Source organism: Crotalus tigris, unplaced genomic scaffold (genome assembly GCF_016545835.1).
Source record: "Crotalus tigris isolate CLP2741 ecotype Arizona unplaced genomic scaffold, ASM1654583v1 scf7180000017666.379230911805:20528666, whole genome shotgun sequence".
Lineage (NCBI taxonomy): Eukaryota > Metazoa > Chordata > Lepidosauria > Squamata > Viperidae > Crotalus > Crotalus tigris.
Window position 1 is genome coordinate 10,508,280 of NW_024096552.1, and position 20,774 is coordinate 10,529,053.

A 20,774-nucleotide genomic window follows, 5' to 3' on the forward strand; every position below is an offset into this window, starting at 1 on the left:
TTAAAAAACTATAAGGAATTGTATTTATGTGATAGTTTAGTGGCAGGCCTGGCCCTTAACATAGGTTAAACTACTGGATTTAGATGTGTACATGAATGATGCCTCCAGTATATCAGATGTGGGATCAGAAATGTAGAGAAACCACTGACTAAGTATTCCATCTTTCTTTCTGTGTGGCAATTTCAGGCATAGCCCTCTTGTATGTTCAGCTATATCGTGTGACAAAAGAGCCGACTCACCTACAGAGATCCCTGGATTATGTGAAGAGAATCCTACGTAATCTGAATGGAAGAAGAGTTACGTTTCTTTGTGGTGATGCTGGACCTTTAGCAGTGGGAGCTGTTGTGTATCACAAGATGAAAAATGATAGTGAATCCAAGGAATGTGTGGCCAAGTGAGTGACAGATTGACTAGGACAAAAAGACTAGGTCGACTAAATATTCCTTGGTATAAGACTGCCTTTTATCAGGCAGATGATTACTGGCAAGTAGTCCCAGTTATCTCCCAGTAATCCCCCTATCAAATGATGATAGAGCACTTTGTCCTCATTGTCATTTTTTCTGTGCCAGATAATGACCTATTTTAATTTTGTGTGTATTTCTTAATTTTTTTATTCTAATTGTTTAAAATATTATGGAAATTAATATTCTGATCTTGAGGCTTTTGGAAAGTCTTCCTGTCATTCAGCTACTTTGAAATTGACAACAGTCATGTTTGAAAAGTCATAAAGACCAAGTGTTTGATGTTTGCATTCTTTATGTTCTCTCTTGCTTCTACATTGGATGGTTGATTGGTTTATAGAGATTCCACCCTTCTATTGGTGTTTATATTTAGAATTTTAATCAGTTGCCAGCTAATCCATCCTTTGTGTGAGATTAATCTCTGCCACTACTTTTGCAAATACTATCTCTTATTTACAGTACATGGAACTTCTTCATGTCCTAATAATAAGGTTGGGGAGTTTTGTGAAACATAAACAAAGAGTAATAAAGATAAGATTCCAAACATGCTTCATCGGAAATAAATGAGATTGGAATCAGTAGAGTTGTCTTCCAAAACATCTGGCTGCCAGGGGCATCTATGGGGGAGCTTCCAAAAACTCTAGAAACTCTGTCCACTTTTACATGTATTACACCATCTATGACATTTTATGGGGACAAATTTGTCCCTCCCTACCCCCAGGAATTTTCCAGCACTGCTCTAGCCATTTCCAGCTAGATATAACTCAAACACATTTGAAATGCAAGAGAATTTTCAGTGGAGGCCAGCTTTTGCTTACTCCGGTAATCATGTGAAAACTTACTAGAACACATCCCATAATTACATCTGAGATTTAATGTAAAAACTAGAGTTTTATTGCTTTTCTCAATTCTGGTTTGCACAGACTTTTGCAGCTCCAGAGAATAGTCCTTGCTTCAGAGTCTGATCTTCCAGATGAATTGCTTTATGGAAGATCTGGTTACCTATATGCTTTGCTTTATCTGAATACTGAAATTGGTCCTGAGACAGTACCACAGTCAGTAATCAAAGAGGTAAGGGAAATACAATACAATCTTAATTCTGTAGATCTCCATTCAGCTGTTTTTGTATGTAGGATTTGCTATCTTTGTATGTGGAATTTCAATTTTCAAAGAATAAACAAAAGACTTTTCTAGTTGACATTTGTATCAATTTACATCATTTCCCTAATTGCCTAACTCAATTTGAATATTGTAAACACTTAAATTTAAAGGATACCACTTTCCCACAAATGGTCACTTAAATCCAATATTGTATACTTTTTCTTTCTTTCAGTGATATTCCAGAGATTTCAACTTGAATTATCTGCTTTGGAAAGGAGGATATTTCTAGATGTTCATAGTGCTTTCTTTGGTTTTCCAGTTCCTCTCTCCTTTGTGTATGTCTCATCCAGCAATTTGATTGTGCTGAACTGTGCTGCACCACCCAACTCTTTATCTTTTCCCAAATGTTTTATTTTAAAACTACAGCTCAGAAGCAATCAAGAGGGGAGTTGCTTTTCATTTTTTTAGGTTGGCTTAAGATACCAAATCTCTCATAGCCATCGACTTTGGACTTTTATTTTTAACTTTAAAGTATCTATTTTGCGTCTAAACTTTTGGAATTCCCAAATGGTCCAAAGCAATGCCCTCATGATATTGCTGTCCATGCCTGTGTACTCCCAAAAAAGGTAGAAGAGGGAGACAGATACAATACCTGGTGGCATTGCTCTGTTCTATTTTTTTTATTGAAAAAATGTTATTAACAATTAACAAAAAAAAATTTAACCCACATACCCACCCACCCGCCTACCCCCCCACTTCCCAGAGCTGAGTACAGGATTATTACAAACATATTAAACAAAATCTAATTAAATTTAACAAATTATACAATAACTAAATTCATACTTAACCTTTAACTCCCTTTAAACCTTAATATCATAATATTATAAACAAATCCATTTTAAAACAATTATTATAAAGAACCATAATAACAGTAAATAAACTAAATAATTTCCTTTATAAAATGCTATTAATAATAATTATTATTTAAAATTTAATCATAAAATAAATGGAACTTTTTAGTTCCATATTTAATCTGAATATAATCTATCCATCTTCTCCATACCATAATATATCTTTCATGTGTATGATCCTTTAAATAAGCAGAAATTTTAGCCATTTCTTCTAAATTAGAAACCTTAAGTGTCTATTCTTCTATAATAGACAACAAATCTTTCTTCCAATATTGACCTACCAATAGCCTTGCTGCTATTACTAGATTCAACATTAAAATAGTTTCTTTAACATCAAAATCCTCAAAAATCCCTAGTAAAAATAGTTAAGGAGTAAACTTTATCTTCCTTTTAAAAATCTTTTGAATGTTCCACCAAATCATAATCCAAAAAGCCTTAATATTTTTACAAGTCCACCAAACATGAAAATAAGTTGCGTCAGAACTACCGCATCTCCAACATTTATGTAAATTAGGATACATACAAGACAACTTTTTAGGATCCAAATGCTACCTATAAAACATTTTGTAAAAATTTTCCCTTAAATTTTGAGCCTGTGTAAATTTATTGCTCTGTTCTATTTTATAGCTCACTTTACCCTCTTTCTGCCATTCTTCTTTGGTACAATGGGTGTCTGGTTTTTTGTTGCAGTGCATTTTGGGGGTGCACAGTATCAAAGGTCATAATGTGTACCAAAGGATATAAAGTGGCTCATGGAAACGTCCACATTGCCTTTTGAAATCTGAAAATGTGTCAATGGTAATGGTGAAGTTAAAGCAATAGTCTAACTTGATATCAGCTTTCAAGAACAGGAAAGGAGAATGTTTAGTTCAGAAAATTAACCAAAAGGTCCCATGTATTACTGTTTTACTAGGGGACTTCTTAACCAAAGATGAATAAGCCTTGTTTTCCAGCATCTAGCCTTCTTGAAAACTTACAAAAACTAGTAATAACAAAATATTATTTTGAATATTATTCAAAATATTATTCAAAATATTTGAATATTATTCAAAATATTATTCAGAATCCTTTAAGGGATTCTGAAATAGCCCAGAAAGGAAGGATATTAGTGATAGTAAGAATGCTGTCTGAATAGGTAATGTATCGGCATTCCAGCAAGCTTAGATATTTTAGTATCCCCTCTAGCTTGATTATAAAAGTGATTTTTTGGGTGATAAAATATTGCATTATATAGAAACAATGACATGATATCATAGGAAATCTCAAGTGCTGTATCCAAGGAATCTCTTAGAGAAGACAAGCACTGCAAGAACATGTTTGCATAATTTAGGGAAAATAATAATTAAATTAAAAGAACAGTGTACTTGTAGATTGTTCTTCTTTTTCTTCCTCTGTCTGCATTAGGTTGTGGAATCCATCATTCAGTCGGGGAAAAACTTTTCCAGAGAAGAACGAAAGACTGAACGGTGCCCATTGCTGTACCAGTGGCACCGGAAACAGTATGTGGGGGCAGCCCATGGTGTGGCTGGGATTTACTATATGCTTATGCAGGTGATGTTCCATCTTCAAATAGAAGAGAATATATGTAGTTCAAGGTTGAACAGTTGAGTCCTTGGTGTTCTTTGAGCTTGGTTGTTTGCTCGCAGTTCACATGTTTCATTACCCAACTAGGTAACATCATCAGTTTTTGTGAGTATGGGGTTTTCCCCCTGTTTATTTACAATAGTTTCCCTGCCAATGTTGGTAGGAATGAGGTTTTATTTGTGGTTTTTCCTTGATTAGCATATTGTTTTTCTGTGTGATTTTTTTTTTTGACTAGTGTTAATCCAAACTTGGAGAACCCTCCAGACCAGACATGTCAAACACAAGACCCGCGGGCCAGATCCAGCCTGTGATTGGCCAATATCTGGCCCCCAAGATGCCCCGCAGATGGTGAGGGACTGGCCCCCGCCACTCTGGCCCCACCCAGCTCAGCGCACCCCAAGGTGCACACACAGGAGGCAGTGAGTGCACCGGAGTCGATGGCTTCCGGCAGCAGGGGCTGCGTAGCCTGCTGTGAATACTGGGCCGGCCCTCCAGCAGCAGCACTGCGGCAGTACCGGCAACATGCAGAGTCGGGGGGCACGTGATGCAGACTGCAGGACATACCTACTCTGTCCCATCTCTTTTTGGTTGGAAAGCAGGTCGCCATTGGTCATCTTGGCTCTCTCAAGGGTCTTACTCTTGGCCCGTGGGTGGAGCGCATTCCCCTCGTGCACCTTGGTACCTGCTGCAGCCGCCAGCCGCTCGCACAGGTCCATTAGGCCGCTGCCCAGAGCTCCAGGCCACCCAGCACAAAGAAGGCAAAGTGGTCAGCTAGGAAGCCCCGAGTAGAGATGGTAGAGTGCCAGCCGGCAAAAGGCCACCCCAAGCGGGGAAAGATGAATCCCCATCGGCGGCATGGCCACCCAGGCCCAGCTGAGATGGGGGAAGGCACGTAATCCTTGCTGGGACTAGGAGGCTATGGTGCCCTTTTGCTTGCTAGCCGGCCATTTTGCCTCCTTTTTGCTGGGCGGGCCAGGTGTGCTGGGCGGCAGCGACAGCCTAATGGCCCTGCACGAACTGCTGGTGACTCAAGGTGGGGCCAAGGTGTATCGGAAGCCCGAGGGGAACAGGCTCCACATGTGGGCCAAGCACAAAATCTGTCCAGCGTCTGCATTACATGCCGCCCCCCAACTCCACCTGTTGCTGGAGGGCTGGCCCAGTATTTGCAACAAACTGCAGAGTTCCAGAATGCGTCGGTCGAGGAGTCAGCAGGCTGTGGCTGCTAATTGATACCATCGGCCCTGCACATAGAGCCCAACCACCCCTGCCCCCTGCCTTGCCTCACCTCCATAGGATGAGCCTCCTGCCCATCGCCCCACCTGTCAGAGACCTCCTGGATCTCCCCCAACCCTGCCCAGCCCCCACAGGTATCCCCCCATGAGCAACATTGAGGTGGCCACAGCCACACTAGCCACACCCACCCAGTCTTCCATGACCACTGCAGCCATGTCCACCCAATGGGCCACAGCCCCCCCGGCTCCCCTGAGGACATCACAACGTTGATACGGCCCTCAATGAAATTGAATTTGATACCCTGTTCCAGACCATCTTAAGTATCCCAAAAATCCTAGTAGTTGAAGAAAAAAAAACAGGAATTATCTATAACAGAGTAAGGACTATAACAACCACTATATAGGGCAGCCAAGAAGAAGATTAGCAGAGTACATCCAAGAACACTTAAGTATCAGTCAGAAAAAGAAAAATCCTTAATCTCACAATATATACAGACTCAGTTGTAATTTCAACTGGGACACTGAGTATCAAAGACCAAGCTAAACCCAAGAATGGTAGAAAATTCCTGAAGCATGGCAATTAGACAAATCAACTATCAAAGAAGACATAGAGATGAGCTAGATTTGCATATCATTCAAAAAAGCCAATAGAATGCTAAGAAGAAAACAGAAAAACACAACATATCTTTGACAGCAATCTACATCAAATAACCAGAATGTCAGGATCACTTTCGTGTCCTGCCATTCTGTTAGAGCAGGGAGGAATGTTGGCATATTTGGGATGCTTTCGCTTTGCTGTAATGCTTGGGAATTAGGAATGGGGATTGTCTTTGGAGATGAAGCAGACTTCCAACCAGTTCCAGCCTTGTTCCAAGGCTGTCATGCCCTGAGAGTGATCTGTTATCTGCCTAGTACCTCAGCATCTCAAAACATGTTCATGGCATCATCTTGGCTGCCCGTGGATTGGTTGTGGGGTTGGGGCTTGGGGAAAACAAAAGAAGAGCTTTGTGCTTTGGGCAGGATCTTCAGATTCCGCCTGACTCTCCTGCAACCACTTTATCTCCATAAAAGTTATTTTGATTCAGCCACATGGATTCAATGTCTTACTTTCCTGAGGGACCAGCATGGAGGGGGGGGGTTACACAGAGATTAACACCAAACTAACAATGAACAATACCATAATCACAGAATTACCAACACTGGCAGGATAAGCTAATGCAGGCTCACTAGCACAAATGACACTACATAGTTGAATGAAACATCTCAAGCAAACAACCTCAGGACCAAGGATTTCATGATCCATGTATTTGTTTTTTGTTCATCTAATTCTCTAATGGTCACTTTTGGTCAGCAGCTGTCTACTTTTCAGACTATGCTAAGAGTTCTCTAACTCCACTTTGAAATATTGCTCTATTGAGAGAGAACAGAGCTTAATTTTACTGGGAAATTATTGTTTGGGAAGGAAAGCTATTTTACTAGTGACTGGCAGTTTCTCAGCATTGTGGAAAAGGCCACTAACCCCTGTTCAGAACCATTCTGAATAGTGAGCAAGATGATGAGTCAGTTTTGGAGGACAGCTCGTGCCTGAGTTCTAGGATGAACATTGCCTCTCCAGTACTCTGATCCTACACTCAAGCCACTTTTGCTGTTTGTATTGGTCTACTTCTTACTGATGGTCAAGAGCTTAAAAAGGATCTAAAGCAATACAAAGAGAAGCCCTGGCTGAAATGAAATATTTACCATCACTTGTCTGCCCAGAGCAAAGTCATTCTTGCAGCCTGCCATTGGCCAGTTATTGATATAAGCTGGGCTGTTAAGAAAAAGGAGAAGGCATTTACATTGGCTTCAGACAAAGATTAACACATTGTGGTTGAATCCCAAATATACTTCTGTGCACACATTATGAGATAGAAAAGCTTAAGATATTATAGAAAGACGAAGATACGACTTAGTTCTATCAGTAGTAGCATATATGAGATGCAAACCAGGATCCTGGTTTGTTGCTTCCAAATGAATCAAACGTAAGTGACTAATTGGTATAGCCTACATTGTTACCAATTTGCAATCCTGTTTCATTTGTGTGTCACAACATCAAGAGCCTGAGTTTTAACTTCAGGATGGTATCATTTGTTTTATCCATTTAACAAATAAATAAAGAAGCTGCTCCTTTACACTTCCCATCAATATTCAAATTAACATTTGGTATTTATAATTTCCAAGCTTCCAAAGTTTCCCTTATCTCAACTTCTTCCTTTTTCCCTTTTCATAATAAAATCTAATATTCTAAATATACATCTTGTCTATTTGAATATAGTCATGTTCTGTTTTCTAAAAGTTATCTATTTTCCACCATATTAAGCCATCTAATTAATAATACAGTATCCCCTCTAATAAATCAAAACCATTATATGTATTGTCTGGGTTAACCAATAAATCAGTAATATACATATTTTTCTTAGTTTAGGTCTAATTTTTAAAAGCTCAAATATTCCCTCTCTTTTTCTGGTAATATCTATTATCTCATATTGGGTAAACAGAATTCTTATTTTCAACTGATTTCCAAATATTTTATTTTAGTGACCAAAATTTCCCTTATCTCAACTTCTTCCTTTTCCCCTTTTTATACCAAAGTCTATTAGTCTTACCTATTCAATTATAATCTTACTTTATTTTCGAAACATTATCTATTTTCCACCACATTCAACCCTCTAGTTAGTAATGTGATATCCCCTCTAATAAATCAAAACCATTATTTTCTTCAGCCTTATTCTGGCTGTCTTCCTTTGCCAACTAACCTTTTGAATCATCAAATAGTTCTCCCTCTATTATTATATATATTATTTAGAATAAGAAAGACCATTTAGTTGAAGGTTTTTTGGAAGAACTAGCCCATTTGTATTCATTAAATCACCTCCCTATTACTCCAATTTCCCAAAATTGTCCTGATAGGTTTATCTTCCATTCAATCTGTTCTTCCTTTTCCTCAAATTCTTCTGATTTTTGTTTAAAGTCTTTTCTATTTTCAGTGTTGTCACTCCCTTTTCTGATTTTTCCATTGACTGAATCTATCAATTGGGTCCTCTGTCTTAGTGTTTAGTTTTTCCACTTTTCCTGTTATTTTCTGCATTGTTAGTTCTTCGGTTGTAATCAAAATCTGGATTTGTATACTTAAGCTGACATCTTGTTCCTTTATATTGCATCTTATTTTGTCACAAGCTGAAAGAATGGTTTTATGTATTGTTTCAACATGGAAAGGATTTTTTCCATACTATTCTCTTGATAGTATGTTAAGTTGAAGATTTTAAAATCAAACATTAAAAATAGTTTTTTGTTTTTTATAGCTAAATATGGGAGATCTATTTCACGTGTTATAGGTGGTTTTTATAGTAGAAATTATTTGTCAAGTAAGAGTTTATAGTCCAAGGTATTCCATCATCTCGTATAATAACATATTCTTCTCATGTAAAGAAATAGGAAAGCAATTCCCCAAGTATAGTTCTGAAAGTTAGTAAAAGTTTACATTCATAGTTCAAACCAGCCAGATATGCCACCCAGAAGTTCCTTCTTTGCAGCTGAGTTTTTCACAAGTAGTAACTGTCAAGGTCAAGGAAATTTTTTTCTGGCGTCTGGGCTTCAGGCCAAGTCTGTTTTAGGCAATAACAAGTTGTAATACCATACTTCGCCAAAAAATGTCAACGACACTGTTTAAAGCTTTTTAAATCCAAAGTTTTTATGATAGTTTTTCAAGTCTTATTTCTTTTTTTAGATAAAAACAAGCGTCTCCAGTAAAAATAGGAACACTTTTAGTCCCCATGTTTCAAAAGCATATACATCCAACTGGATTAAAATTGTTCTTATAGTTGTTCTGTTTCCCCTGGGTAGTTAATCGCCACTTTTCTTAGAGGGTGGGATAGAAATTCCCTTCCCTCTCTCCTCAGGAAGAAAAATACTTTGGGCAGCTTTTACAGGAAAAAATACTTAAAAGTCTTAAAGAGAGGATCAGATTTCACCTAGTTATTTATCCGCGTTGCTTTAAAGGTGCTTGGTAGTGATTTTGACTTAGGCTGTCAGTAGCTTAGTGATGAGCCATATTGCTATGGCCGGTCTTTCCCCCACTGGTTTGGAGGGCTTCCCCAGATCAAACGGAAGGGCTGCCGCCCTCCCAGGATCAAGCAAGGGTCCCCTCCTTGCTTTCGACCCTTTCCAGGGTCCCCCAGTGGGACGAATTTGGACACGAAAGATGGAGCTTGTCTTCCAGCGTCCACAGAACTGTGATGGCAAACTGGAAGTCCATTTAGCTTTTTAAATATGTCAACGAAATAGGCAAGGCAGGATACTCAGAGGACATTTTCAAACTTTTCTGCTAGGGGTGATGAAACATTTGCCAGGAACAGGTGTGTTTCAACTCGTAGCTTGAATAATCTTGATAATGTTTCACCTCTTGACAACCAGTGTACTTCTGTATAAAAGAGAAGAGTGCTGTGCTCAGAATCCAAATACTTGCATAATTGGCGGAATAAACATCCATTCAGTGGCCGGCTTTTGATGAATTTATTATTTTCGCAGCATCCTCCAAAGTTTCATGTAACACTGGGCTCACCCATTTAGAAGCAAGTGCATGTCTATGCAAGATGCAATGATTTGAAATAATGGAACTGTTTCTTGCCTTAGCTCATGCTATCACCCCCAAAGCTCTTCCTGTAATAGCTGCTGCACCATCAGAACAAATTCCTGCACACCAAGTCCATAATATTCCATATTCACTGAAAAAATTGTCTACTATTGTGAATATTCCTTCCCAGTCGTTCTGCCAGGTGGGCGGCAAAATAATATGTGTTCCAATATATCGTCCGAATTAGGAACACGCACAAAGACAATTAATTGCGCTTCACCAGTGATGTCAGTGCTTTCATCCAATTCAAATGCAAATTTTTTCCTGCTGTGATCTTTTCCACCACTTGTTGAATAACACCTGTGGTCATATCTTGTATTTGTCTTTGGACGATGTTATCAGAACATGGAATGTTATGAATAGTATCAGCCATTTTTCCATCAAAAAGAATTGAAGCATTTGCAATGGCAGAGGGAACCACGACTTCTTCAGTGATTGTGTGAGGCTTATTTCTTTTAGCTGCTATCAAGGACAATTAATAAGATGCTTCCAGACATCTTTTCAAGATGGTTGTGGACTTCATGAAAGTAGCACGGCATTTTATAAATTCATCTTTCTTCTTCCCAAAAAATGCTACTGGCTTTTCAGTGTGCTCTTTATGTTTTGTTGTAAAATGTCTCTGGGAGCAAAGAAGGCTTCATGGAATGCTTGGATAATACTTCACTGCAGATAACACAAACAGGAAGCTACTGATCATTTTCTTCCAGGAAATAAAATCCAAACTTCAAATAATCTTCACTGTATTTTCAATTTGGTGCCAGTTTTAATTTCTTCGATGGTGGTTTCTTTGCTGAATCACTTTCCTTTTGCATTGATGAATGTATCATGAATTTCTCCATATTTATTAATATGCACCACTACCTTGATGATCAAGTGGCTGGTTGGCCGTTCTTCCACTCTCTTTCTCTCACTCTTCCAGCGAAAACAGGCCGCTCGCCCTTCCTACAAAAAAACACCACTGTGTTGTCCTCTGAATCAAAACAGTAGATAGGAAAATGAATTGAAGGTTGCTTCAGAGCAGCTCCCATCATATCTTACCTTAGCTCTCACTGCCTGAGAACAGATGCTCCACATTTGAAAAGCTTTTCAGATAGATTTACTCTACCTGGTCACTCATTCTGAAAATAGCTGCCCTTTTGACAATTCAGATATCCTCAATTACCATCCATATTTGGAACTGGTTACTTGATCATTAAGTAAGGCAGTAGCTAAGAGATGCCACTGCTGTGCTTATGAACTCTGCTCAGCTTTACAGATCTGCAAAGTTTCTAAATGTAAGGATAGGTTGCCCAGTTATTTTTTCCATCAGTTGTTAACTCTGAACAGTTGCTAAATGAGGCAGTCATTAAATGATGACTACTTTTATTAGTAATTTATACTTAATCCCTTTTCTAGTAATGATTATCATAGAAATATTCATATGTCCAATAATTTAGCTGTTGTGCAACCAACTTCCACATGCAAGGTGTTCAGTGAGCTGCCTACCAGTCAAAGCTCATTTTTCAATTAAAGCACTGCTGCTTCAGACCTTTTACTGATGTAGATGGAGCATCTGCTCCCACCCACAAAACTGCTCTGAAGAATTTTACATATTTTATTCAAGTTGAGAGCACCTTTCCAAGTACTTTTCAGAAAGTAATGGATATCCTTCTTCAAAACCACCTGATTTACATAGAGATCATTCAGGGTTCCATACCCCTCCCCTCCCTGCTTTTTTCAGAGAAAAGAAGCTCTGAGAAGATCAATTCTCACAGACGGGCCAGCTGCAACCCTCTCCGCCCAAAAACAGGCCGCTCGCTAATTCACTCTCCACCCCAAAACATGCCATTTGCTAAACAGGCTGCTCACTAACCAACCCTCCACCTGAAAACAAGCCACTTACTAAACAAGCTGCTCGCTAACTCACCCGAAAACATGCTAATCACTAAACACGCTGCTCGCTCGCTCTTCCCCGGAAACAACGCCACTTGCTCACTCACCCTTCCTCCCAAAACAGGCCGCTCGCTCTGTCTCTCCTCACTGCTTTGGTAAGAAAAGCTTCTCGCTCTGTCCCTTTTATATTTCTCTACGCCCTCCTCTTCTGGGTGCACTGGAAGCTCCAATTACCATGTCGCCACGTGTGCTGATTCTGGGGCTTCTGCCAAGCTCTGCAGCTCCAGCTGATCTCCAGATCTCTGCGGCGCTGCTTTAGCTGGTTCCCTCCCCCGCTACACTTGGCTAGGATCGTGTCCCACCAGCCAGGTGCTAAAGTACCACCGATGGTACGTGTACCACCAATTGAAAAGCCCCACCCTAAGAGATGTGAATGTTCATGCACATCTTCATTTTGTATTGTGATTCTTGAATCCAGATTTCAAGGATTTATAGAGCTATTTCATAGCAAATAGATATTAAGTTGCACGTGAAATTTGTGCATACTAGCTTTGCAATCCTAATTTAATGTGCAAGCCAAAAGCATTTGTCACTCAAGTATTTTACTATTACAAGATATGGAAACATTAAGTATGTGAGAAAGCTAACATCCCTCTTGGTATATATGAACAAGTTATTATTCTACTTGTCGCAGAAAGCTAAGTGAATCATATTATTGTTAATATTGTTAAAATTCTTGTAATACACAAAGCAATGCACAGTAAGCAAAATGCAATTTAGATGTGTCTTTATTTTAATTGTAAGAAAGCCAAACAAAGAGAAATTGGGGGATTTATTTTCCAGATCTTCAGCATGGACACGAGGTTCATCATAATGTATGACCAAAACTTTTCATTTTTATGACAATGTATTCCTTACTGTGTGAGAAAAAAAATAAAATCTTATTTACTTTTGCAGCCAGCAGCTAATGTTGATCAGGAGATATTGATGGAACTTTTGAAACCAAGCATTGACTATGTGCGGCATAAAAAATTCCGATCTGGGAATTATCCCTCATCCTTAAGCAATGAAACAGACAGGCTGGTGCATTGGTGTCATGGGGCACCTGGAGTCATCCATATGCTCATGCAAGCCTATAAGGTGCATCCTTGTTTGATCCCTACAATGATAGTAGAAAAATATATGCTTTGAAATGAAAAGTAATTTTCAGACTTTAATACCAACCTATATAGCATGTATTATCCATTCCTTCAACCCTTTGCAGTGTTGCTCTCTAAAATGTAATACAGTTTTTTATTCTCTGTGGGTTAATCATGTTAATCAGCTAGTTCTCTACAGTAAGTCTTGTTGTAAACCAACAAAAATTGAGTTAAGTTACAATGCTTGCTTCCCCATAGTTGAGACAAATTATGTTTTAAATAATTATCTCAAACTGCATTCTGGCTGTTTCTTTTATTCTGGTTCTTTCTGTTCCATAGCTTGGAACATACGAAGTGTATATTAAATGTTATAAATTGAAGCTATATCTTGCTTTGAGAAGCTTCCAGTATGGACTTAGATAGTGGGTTGAGAAAGAAAACAACAGATAAATTACATTTGAACTTTGAAGTCCTTAGCTGAAAATTCACCTCATTGAAGAAGTTGATTTTTAGAAGATTTGTCAGCTTCAGTACTTCATCTGCCCAGGTAGCTATGGGGGTAATAGTACTGGACAGAGCTCTTGCAAGCAGTTTGAAACACTAATTCATCCAGTTAGTGGAATGTGGATGAGCAATTCTGCAGGGATGTGTAATCTCTAAATGTAGACACTCTTTCCACAAGGGACTCTCTTTCCTACATAAAAGAATATCCCCTTGCCCATTTCATGCTTTGTCCCTCTACAGAGTGTGCAAATAGTCTCTTGAGATTTCTGGTTTAAATCTGTGCATGGATAGTTTTTGATTTATGACTGGTCACTTGGCAAACATTCCTACAATAGACCCCCAAAAAATTTACTTAAAACCCAGAACCAAAGTTCCAATGATCACCTCCCTCCCTATGCACTTACGTGACATCTTGGGCATTCAGCAGTGTCTACAGTTATCTCTGTTTGCAGCATTGTGTGGTCACATAATCACAATTAATTATGTTTTTTGCCATAAAACAGTGTTTACATCCAGCTTCTGGCAAAAAAATGTTCCATACTGAACAATGAATTTGCTTAACTACCATGGTGTTCACTTAATGACAACAGCAAAAAAGGTTGCAAAATCAGGAATGGTCATGTGGTGACTCATTTAAAAAGCTTCATGGCTAATAACCATAATTGCATGCTCAATTACAGTAGCAAGTAGAGGAGTACCTGTAGTTACAAAACCATTTCTTGCCTTGTGCTGACATTTGGCAAAGAATGGCATCTGATTTTATGCTTCTTGATATCCACAGGTTTTCAAGGAAGATAAATATTTGAAGGATGCTATGGAATGTAGTGATGTCATTTGGCAAAGGGGGTTATTGAGGAAAGGATACGGAATCTGTCATGGGACTGCTGGAAATGGATACTCTTTCCTGTCCCTCTATCATCTTACTCAAGATAAAAAGTATCTTTACCGAGCTTGCAAGGTACTCTTTTCGTCTGCGTGCAGAGAAACGCTAAACCCGTTCTTATTGATGTGTTCCTGAAAGATTTATTCTTCCTTAGTTAAACCAAACAGGAAGAATAAGCTACTTCTATATTTCCATAGTCAGAAAAAAAGATCACCACATAAAAGTACCACTTGGTTTTCTAACAGAAAGGGGCTTCATAAATCAAGATTACATTGAATGTAGTAATCACAATTTTCTTTTAGGTTTTCTGGTTGTATTAAATGAAGAATGAATTTGACTGCCCTCTGCTAAAATGATTGCCACCCAAAGGGATAGTAAGGAAGGCAGATGTATGCCCAGAATCTGTATTTATTATTATTGCTGAAACCAATAGAAAAGCCTGTATTCAGAGCTGCAGTGTAGACTGCTTGGGATCAGGTTTAGGTATCTAGCCAACCAGCCATGATCCCTTCCAAAGTGTTCTATTTCATTTCCCAACTGCATCCATGGTTTTCCCTATTTTTCTCCCCCCCCCCCACCCTACCCCAAGTATTCAGTCTCTATTTTGTGACTGCTAGCTAGATTATTGAACTGTTTGTGGTCAGAAACTGTATTTGCAGACTTAAAGTTGCTGCTAATTTGGTTGGATTTGTTTGTTTAAATGCAAGAGTCTGCCACAGAATTTAGTTAGCAATTGATAATAGAAGCTATGGGGAATCACAGCTGATTTTCTTTCCTATTGAAAAGTTTCAATGAGGAAAACTATATTAGGTCTTTATTTTATTTATTTATTCATTTTAGTGGAGGTATGTTGGAATTAAGGAGCAAGATATGCAACATTTGCATGCTCATGTTGTTGATAATAATAATTTATTCTTAATATCAATTTGAATTTACCTGAATGGTGGTCGAGGCTAGAGGTGGCCCCTCTGGTATTTAGCAGTTGAATTTCTGAATTATGACCTGTGGGCCATTTGTTGTTCACTAGAGCTCATTATAAAAACTCCTGGTCATTTTCTCTTTAGAGGTAATACTAATAGAGATTAAAATCATTATGTAATCTGTAATGTGCAAGTTACATATTTATTCAGATTATTGTTTATTTGTCATATTTCCTCAGTTTGCTGAATGGTGTCTAGATTATGGTGCACACGGATGCCGTATTCCTGACCGACCCTACTCATTGTTTGAAGGCAAGAGCTTGTTTTCTTGAATTCTGTATTTAGTAATCATAAATTTGCATCACAGGACTATAAAGCCAGGTTTGGATGTATATGAATTTCTGATAAACTGAGTGGACTGTAACCAAAATACTTGTATCTATCAAGCTCCGAATAAGTTTACAAATGTGATGTGTCTATCTGATTTCAACAGAAACATTATGTTGCTAATCCTACTTTTAAAATTCAAATTATTTCACACACCTCTAAGGCACTTCTTGCTAACTTCCAGCTTTTTCCCATTTTTAAGAGTTTTTGTAGTTAAGGCAGGATGGATATTTTGGTACAATATATGTTTATAAATAAATGTTCGTTCCTTATAGCTTTTGTTCTCAGTGAGATTTATCTAACATTGGTTTTATATTACAAAATACATATGAAATGTAGATATGGGATATCAGAATGCTTAAACAAAGAGTGGCATTCCAGTTGGGTTTGGTGTGTAACTCCTAGAATTTCCAAGCATTTCTATGACGTGGCTGGAAAGTTATCAAGCTTTAATGCAAAATTTCTGGAAAGCAGCAGATTGAAACATGTCTTTGGATTTGAAGGACATTTTACAACTTCATAGATCTGGATGAGTAGAAAATCATTGAAATGAGTGATAATATACTTACCTATATTCCATTTCTCCTTCATACAGCAACTCATTGAAATTAATAAGCCCTAAGCAAATCATGTTATTTTCAAAGGCTCCATATGAAAGGACTAGGGCAACGCTGAGGGAGCTCTTTCTCTCCATTCAGATTTTGGCATACATCATACACCAGAACAACCAGTGCTATTCCAGCCCTAGGACTGAATACTGACAGAAAAGGGTTCAGAAAATCCTCTTCCTCTAGAGCATTTATTTATTTACTTACTTATTAAATGATTTATTCCAAGAAGGGCTTTTGCAGGGACTCCTATGTAATTCTTAATCAGCATAAGATTATAATGGGCATGTTATGAGTTGATTTTTTAATATTCATTAGACTCTTCCAAGAACATATCGCCAAATTTCAGCACTATAATTTTTTTAAGAGAAAAGTAAGATATTAGTAGATACTGTTTCCAGGATGGGAATTTCTCCAAGTTGTGACCTCTTTATTAAAAGAAAAATGTTAGTCTTAGGTAGGCTTGCTTGACAGCTATACATCTTAATGAGGAAGTATTGACTTAAAGCTAGTCCAGTTTCTCCCCAAAATATCTGCCACCATGCCCCTGGTTAAAATTATGAATGAAGATGCCACATTTCTTTTGAAATTATTTTTTTCAGGTATGGCAGGAGCTATCCACTTCCTTTCTGACATCTTGGTTCCAGAAAAGTCTCACTTCCCAGCATTTGAACTTAGTCCCCAAATGAAAGAAAACAAAGAGAAGCAGAGCAGCTAAATGGGAGTTGGAGGTGGTGCCAGAGGCAACATGAATGCCGAGTGCCTAAACTATATTGAACCAGTGTTGGAGTCCAAACAGCAAGATCCAAGAAAACTTTCTTGGCTGTCCTTCAAAAGATTGTGTTTGTCATTAGCACATGAATGAGAGAATTCCATATCTTGATGTTTCCTTATAAGAGATACCTTTAACAATGGCAAAGAACAAATTTCAGTTTGTTGGGATGTTTCTTGTTTGGCTTTCACAGTTGTCTCTTCAGGTCTTTTATGTGTTTGCATGTTCTTGGTGTTGTCTGTGATTTTTCTCTTGTTTGTTGCAAAGCTGAAAAGCATTCTGTAATATCTAGTCCTGTTGTTTTTTCCTGTGCATGACTGTACTAACAACACAGTTTTTTCTGCAGCTGAAAAATACATTATCACAATAGGACCAATCTGTTGGATATAATAAATGAGAGAAGCAGGAAAGGCCAGATACTCAAGTTACAGAACCCTTTCTCCAGGAAACAAGTTCGGAGTTCTAAACCATTTTGTTTGCTCCCACAACTGTACAGCAGTTTTAAAGTCCCATGTGCTTAAATTGCCAACCTCATTCTATAGAATCTAGAAATACTCAGTTTCTAGATGTATTATGCACAACATTTTTACAGTTATTGTTTCCTTCCATAGGGAAAATTTTTATGATTTATTTCATCCAAAGTGCAACACTGACATCCTATATTTGTTTCTCTGGAATCACTAAAATTTGTGGATCCAGATTATGGGCGCTGTTTAAGTGCACTGCACTTAAATAGGATAACATAACTTCCCCATTTTATTATATTTGTATGTTGCATCCAGCAATTCTGTGCTATGTGGAAAATTTTCTTTACAATCTGTTCAGTTCACACTTTTCTATTTGAAACAGACTTATTGCTGAGGGATAACACATGCTGGATAACTTCTTTGTCCTTTTGGATCTAGATTATAAATCTTAGTTTATGAAAAAAAACCTTACCCCTTTGATAGTATTGCATATCTGTATTTGATTATTGTGTTTGGCAGACAACCAAACAAACCAAAGAAAATAAAATGACTTATTCTCATTTGGTTTCTCACTAATCTGTTCTGATTAAGAATGCAATGATATAAATATAAAAAAAATCCATTGTCAAAAAAACAGACATAGAAACTGTCGTTTTTGTCATTTCATTTTTTGAAACTTCATTTTCTTTGCATTCCTCCATTCAAGAACTACATAACTGAGTAGATCATTTAAAATGAACTTTCTCAATAAATAAATGGTTACTCTTCATATTATTTCAAATCTTTTAAATGAATCTGAATAAGCAAGATTTGTATACCATTTGGAGGGAAAAGACTACTGTTACAACTAATCCAAAACTTACCAGTCACTGAAAGATAAGCTCCACTCTTAGAACGAATATTTAAAAGCTGTACCTGATTTTTGTGATGGCCATTCTATTATTTATAGTCTAACATGGAGGGGTAATTTCACAGTAACATTTTTTGAAGGAGAGATGGTGGACCTGGGAAGGGAAAATTGCTTGCCAAATATTTTGCAGTTCAAATGCATTTTCAAAAAGAAAAAAGACAACAAGATCCAGAACAGTTGAACAATTATGTTCAACCTGCACATTTGTAAAACCTACAAAAATTTGTAAAATGAGAGATTCCAAAATTTCCCTGAGAGTCTGACTTGTAAAAAATTATTTTTCACTGTTTCTTGATTGCATAGCATTATAGACACATTACTATGCTCATTCCATAACTGTTTTTACCTTAAGGAAATTTGCAACACAACACCTTATATTAGAAATCCTAAACTGTCCTTCCCCAACCTGAGACTCTTCATATTTCTCATGTCAGCTGTGTTTTCTGGGAGTTTAGTTCCAACACATCTACAATGAACTAGACTGGAAAAGATTTACTAAATAACTTCCCTGGGTTGTATAATCTTAGGTTGTATAAACAGAGGCATAGAATCAAGAATATGCAAAGTATTAATATAGCTTTATAAAACCCTAGTAAGACCATACCTGGAATACTGCAGCCAATTTTGGTCACCTTATAACAAAAAAGATGTTGCGAGTCTGGAAAAAATTCAAAGAAGAGCAACTAAGATGATCAAACGCCTGGAGATTAAAACATATGAAGAATGGCTGCAGGACTTGGGTTTGGCTAGTCTAAAGAAAAAAAGAAATAGGGGAGACATGATAGCAGTATTCCTGTAATTGAGGGGCCACCAAGAAGAGGGGGTCACGTTATTCACCAAAGCACCAGAGGGCAGGACAAGAAACAATGGTTGGAAACTGATCAAAGAGAGAAGCAAACAGGAATTAAGGAGAAACTTCCTGATAGTGAAGACAATTAACCAGTGGAACAGCTTGACTCTATAAATTGTGGGCGCTCCATCACTGGAGATTTTTAAGAAGAGGCTAGACAGTCACTTGTCTGAGATGGTATAGATCCTCCTGTTTGAGCAAGGGGCTGGACTAGAAGACCTCCAAGGCCCCTTCCAGCTCTATTTTATTTCCTCCTAACAGGCAGCTCAACTCTTATAACCCAATCTTCCACATATGTTACTGACAACTTGAGATCTATTGTTGAATAAGTGCTCAGAATGTTCAGACCTGTTTAGAAGAGCAATTCTAAATATATTGACAAAAATATATTATTGAGATTTTTTTTTTGAGGAAGATAGAGTTATCTTTGGAAATGCTGCAATCATTTGAGCTACCATGTTGTCTGAATATTACCTTGTTTTAAAATGTTTGTAGTTTGCTTCCCCCATTTAAATTTACTGGACTAGCTTCTGACTATTAAACTTAGGTCATTTACTAATCCCAGAACTAGTCAGACTATTGATTTTAAACATATTTTAATGGAAGCTTTGAAGATGGTTTGCTTCACATCTGATTTGAAAGTATGTTGTAAATCATCATTTGTCAACTGAATGCTGATGCAAAAAATTCTCAAGAGAGCCACACTTGAATTTCCTTGTAGGCAAAGTATAGAATTACACCATGTCTCTGCAGACTTTTAATTTAAATCAAACCTTCCTTTCATATGTAGACTTAAATAGACAAGCCTGCATCAAAAAAGTGAAGTTCTGCCTGTCAACTGTCTAGAAGTGAAAAGACAAATGTAGTAGATGGACATTTATGGTACAATGAAAGTAGGTGGCTGAGAGGTATACAATCCATTTCAAAGCTTTGCTACTAATTTGTATTGAAATCTTACTATTAGCTGACCCTGTCACATGTTATAAATTGAAAAATAATTCATTCCTGTACATGGTTGAATTATGGAATACGTGGGTTGGTTTTTGTGAGTGGGCTAGTTGCCATTGTCTAGTCTAAATGAAAAAGAAGTGTGGCCATACTCCATCCAATCTTTCAAAACATGAATGCAGTTAATAGATGTGACAGAAATCCAGACAAAGCTGTGCTATAGAAGATCTCTCATCAGCAAGCATAGCCTCTTGCTTGGAGATCCTGTTAGCATGCCTGCCCCAAAGGAACATTCTTCCTTGTATTACTTTGGTGACAGCTAGCTCAAAAAGGCACTACAAAACTGAAATGGGAGCAAAATATTAATGAAGGCCCCATTTGGAATAAAGCTTCATTACTCCATCTAGCTGTAATTCCAGACATTAACATTTGGCTAATTAGGTCTGGAATTATAAGGAATGAAAGATTATTATAAGAATGTATTATTTGAGGCTGAAAGTAAGCTATGTGTGTTCACTTTAGAACAAAACATTGTCCTTGGAATCTCATCTAT

The 20,774-nt window shown here is 37.7% G+C and overlaps 1 protein-coding gene across 2 annotated transcripts in view; it reads left to right on the top strand.

The window, feature by feature from the left end:
- LANCL2 (LanC like 2) overlaps positions 1 to 18,147 on the top strand; it is a 32,335-nt gene extending 14,188 nt beyond the window's left edge. For both annotated transcript variants that reach the window (XM_039336679.1, XM_039336680.1), the window contains exons 3-9: positions 187 to 394; positions 1,385 to 1,532; positions 3,878 to 4,024; positions 12,791 to 12,973; positions 14,258 to 14,434; positions 15,519 to 15,591; positions 16,877 to 18,147. In XM_039336679.1, the coding sequence (XP_039192613.1) occupies positions 187 to 394; positions 1,385 to 1,532; positions 3,878 to 4,024; positions 12,791 to 12,973; positions 14,258 to 14,434; positions 15,519 to 15,591; positions 16,877 to 16,992 (1,052 nt within the window). In that variant the 3' untranslated portion in view covers positions 16,993 to 18,147. The remainder of the gene's footprint in view (positions 1 to 186; positions 395 to 1,384; positions 1,533 to 3,877; positions 4,025 to 12,790; positions 12,974 to 14,257; positions 14,435 to 15,518; positions 15,592 to 16,876) is intronic.
- Positions 18,148 to 20,774: the final 2,627 nt, after the last annotated feature.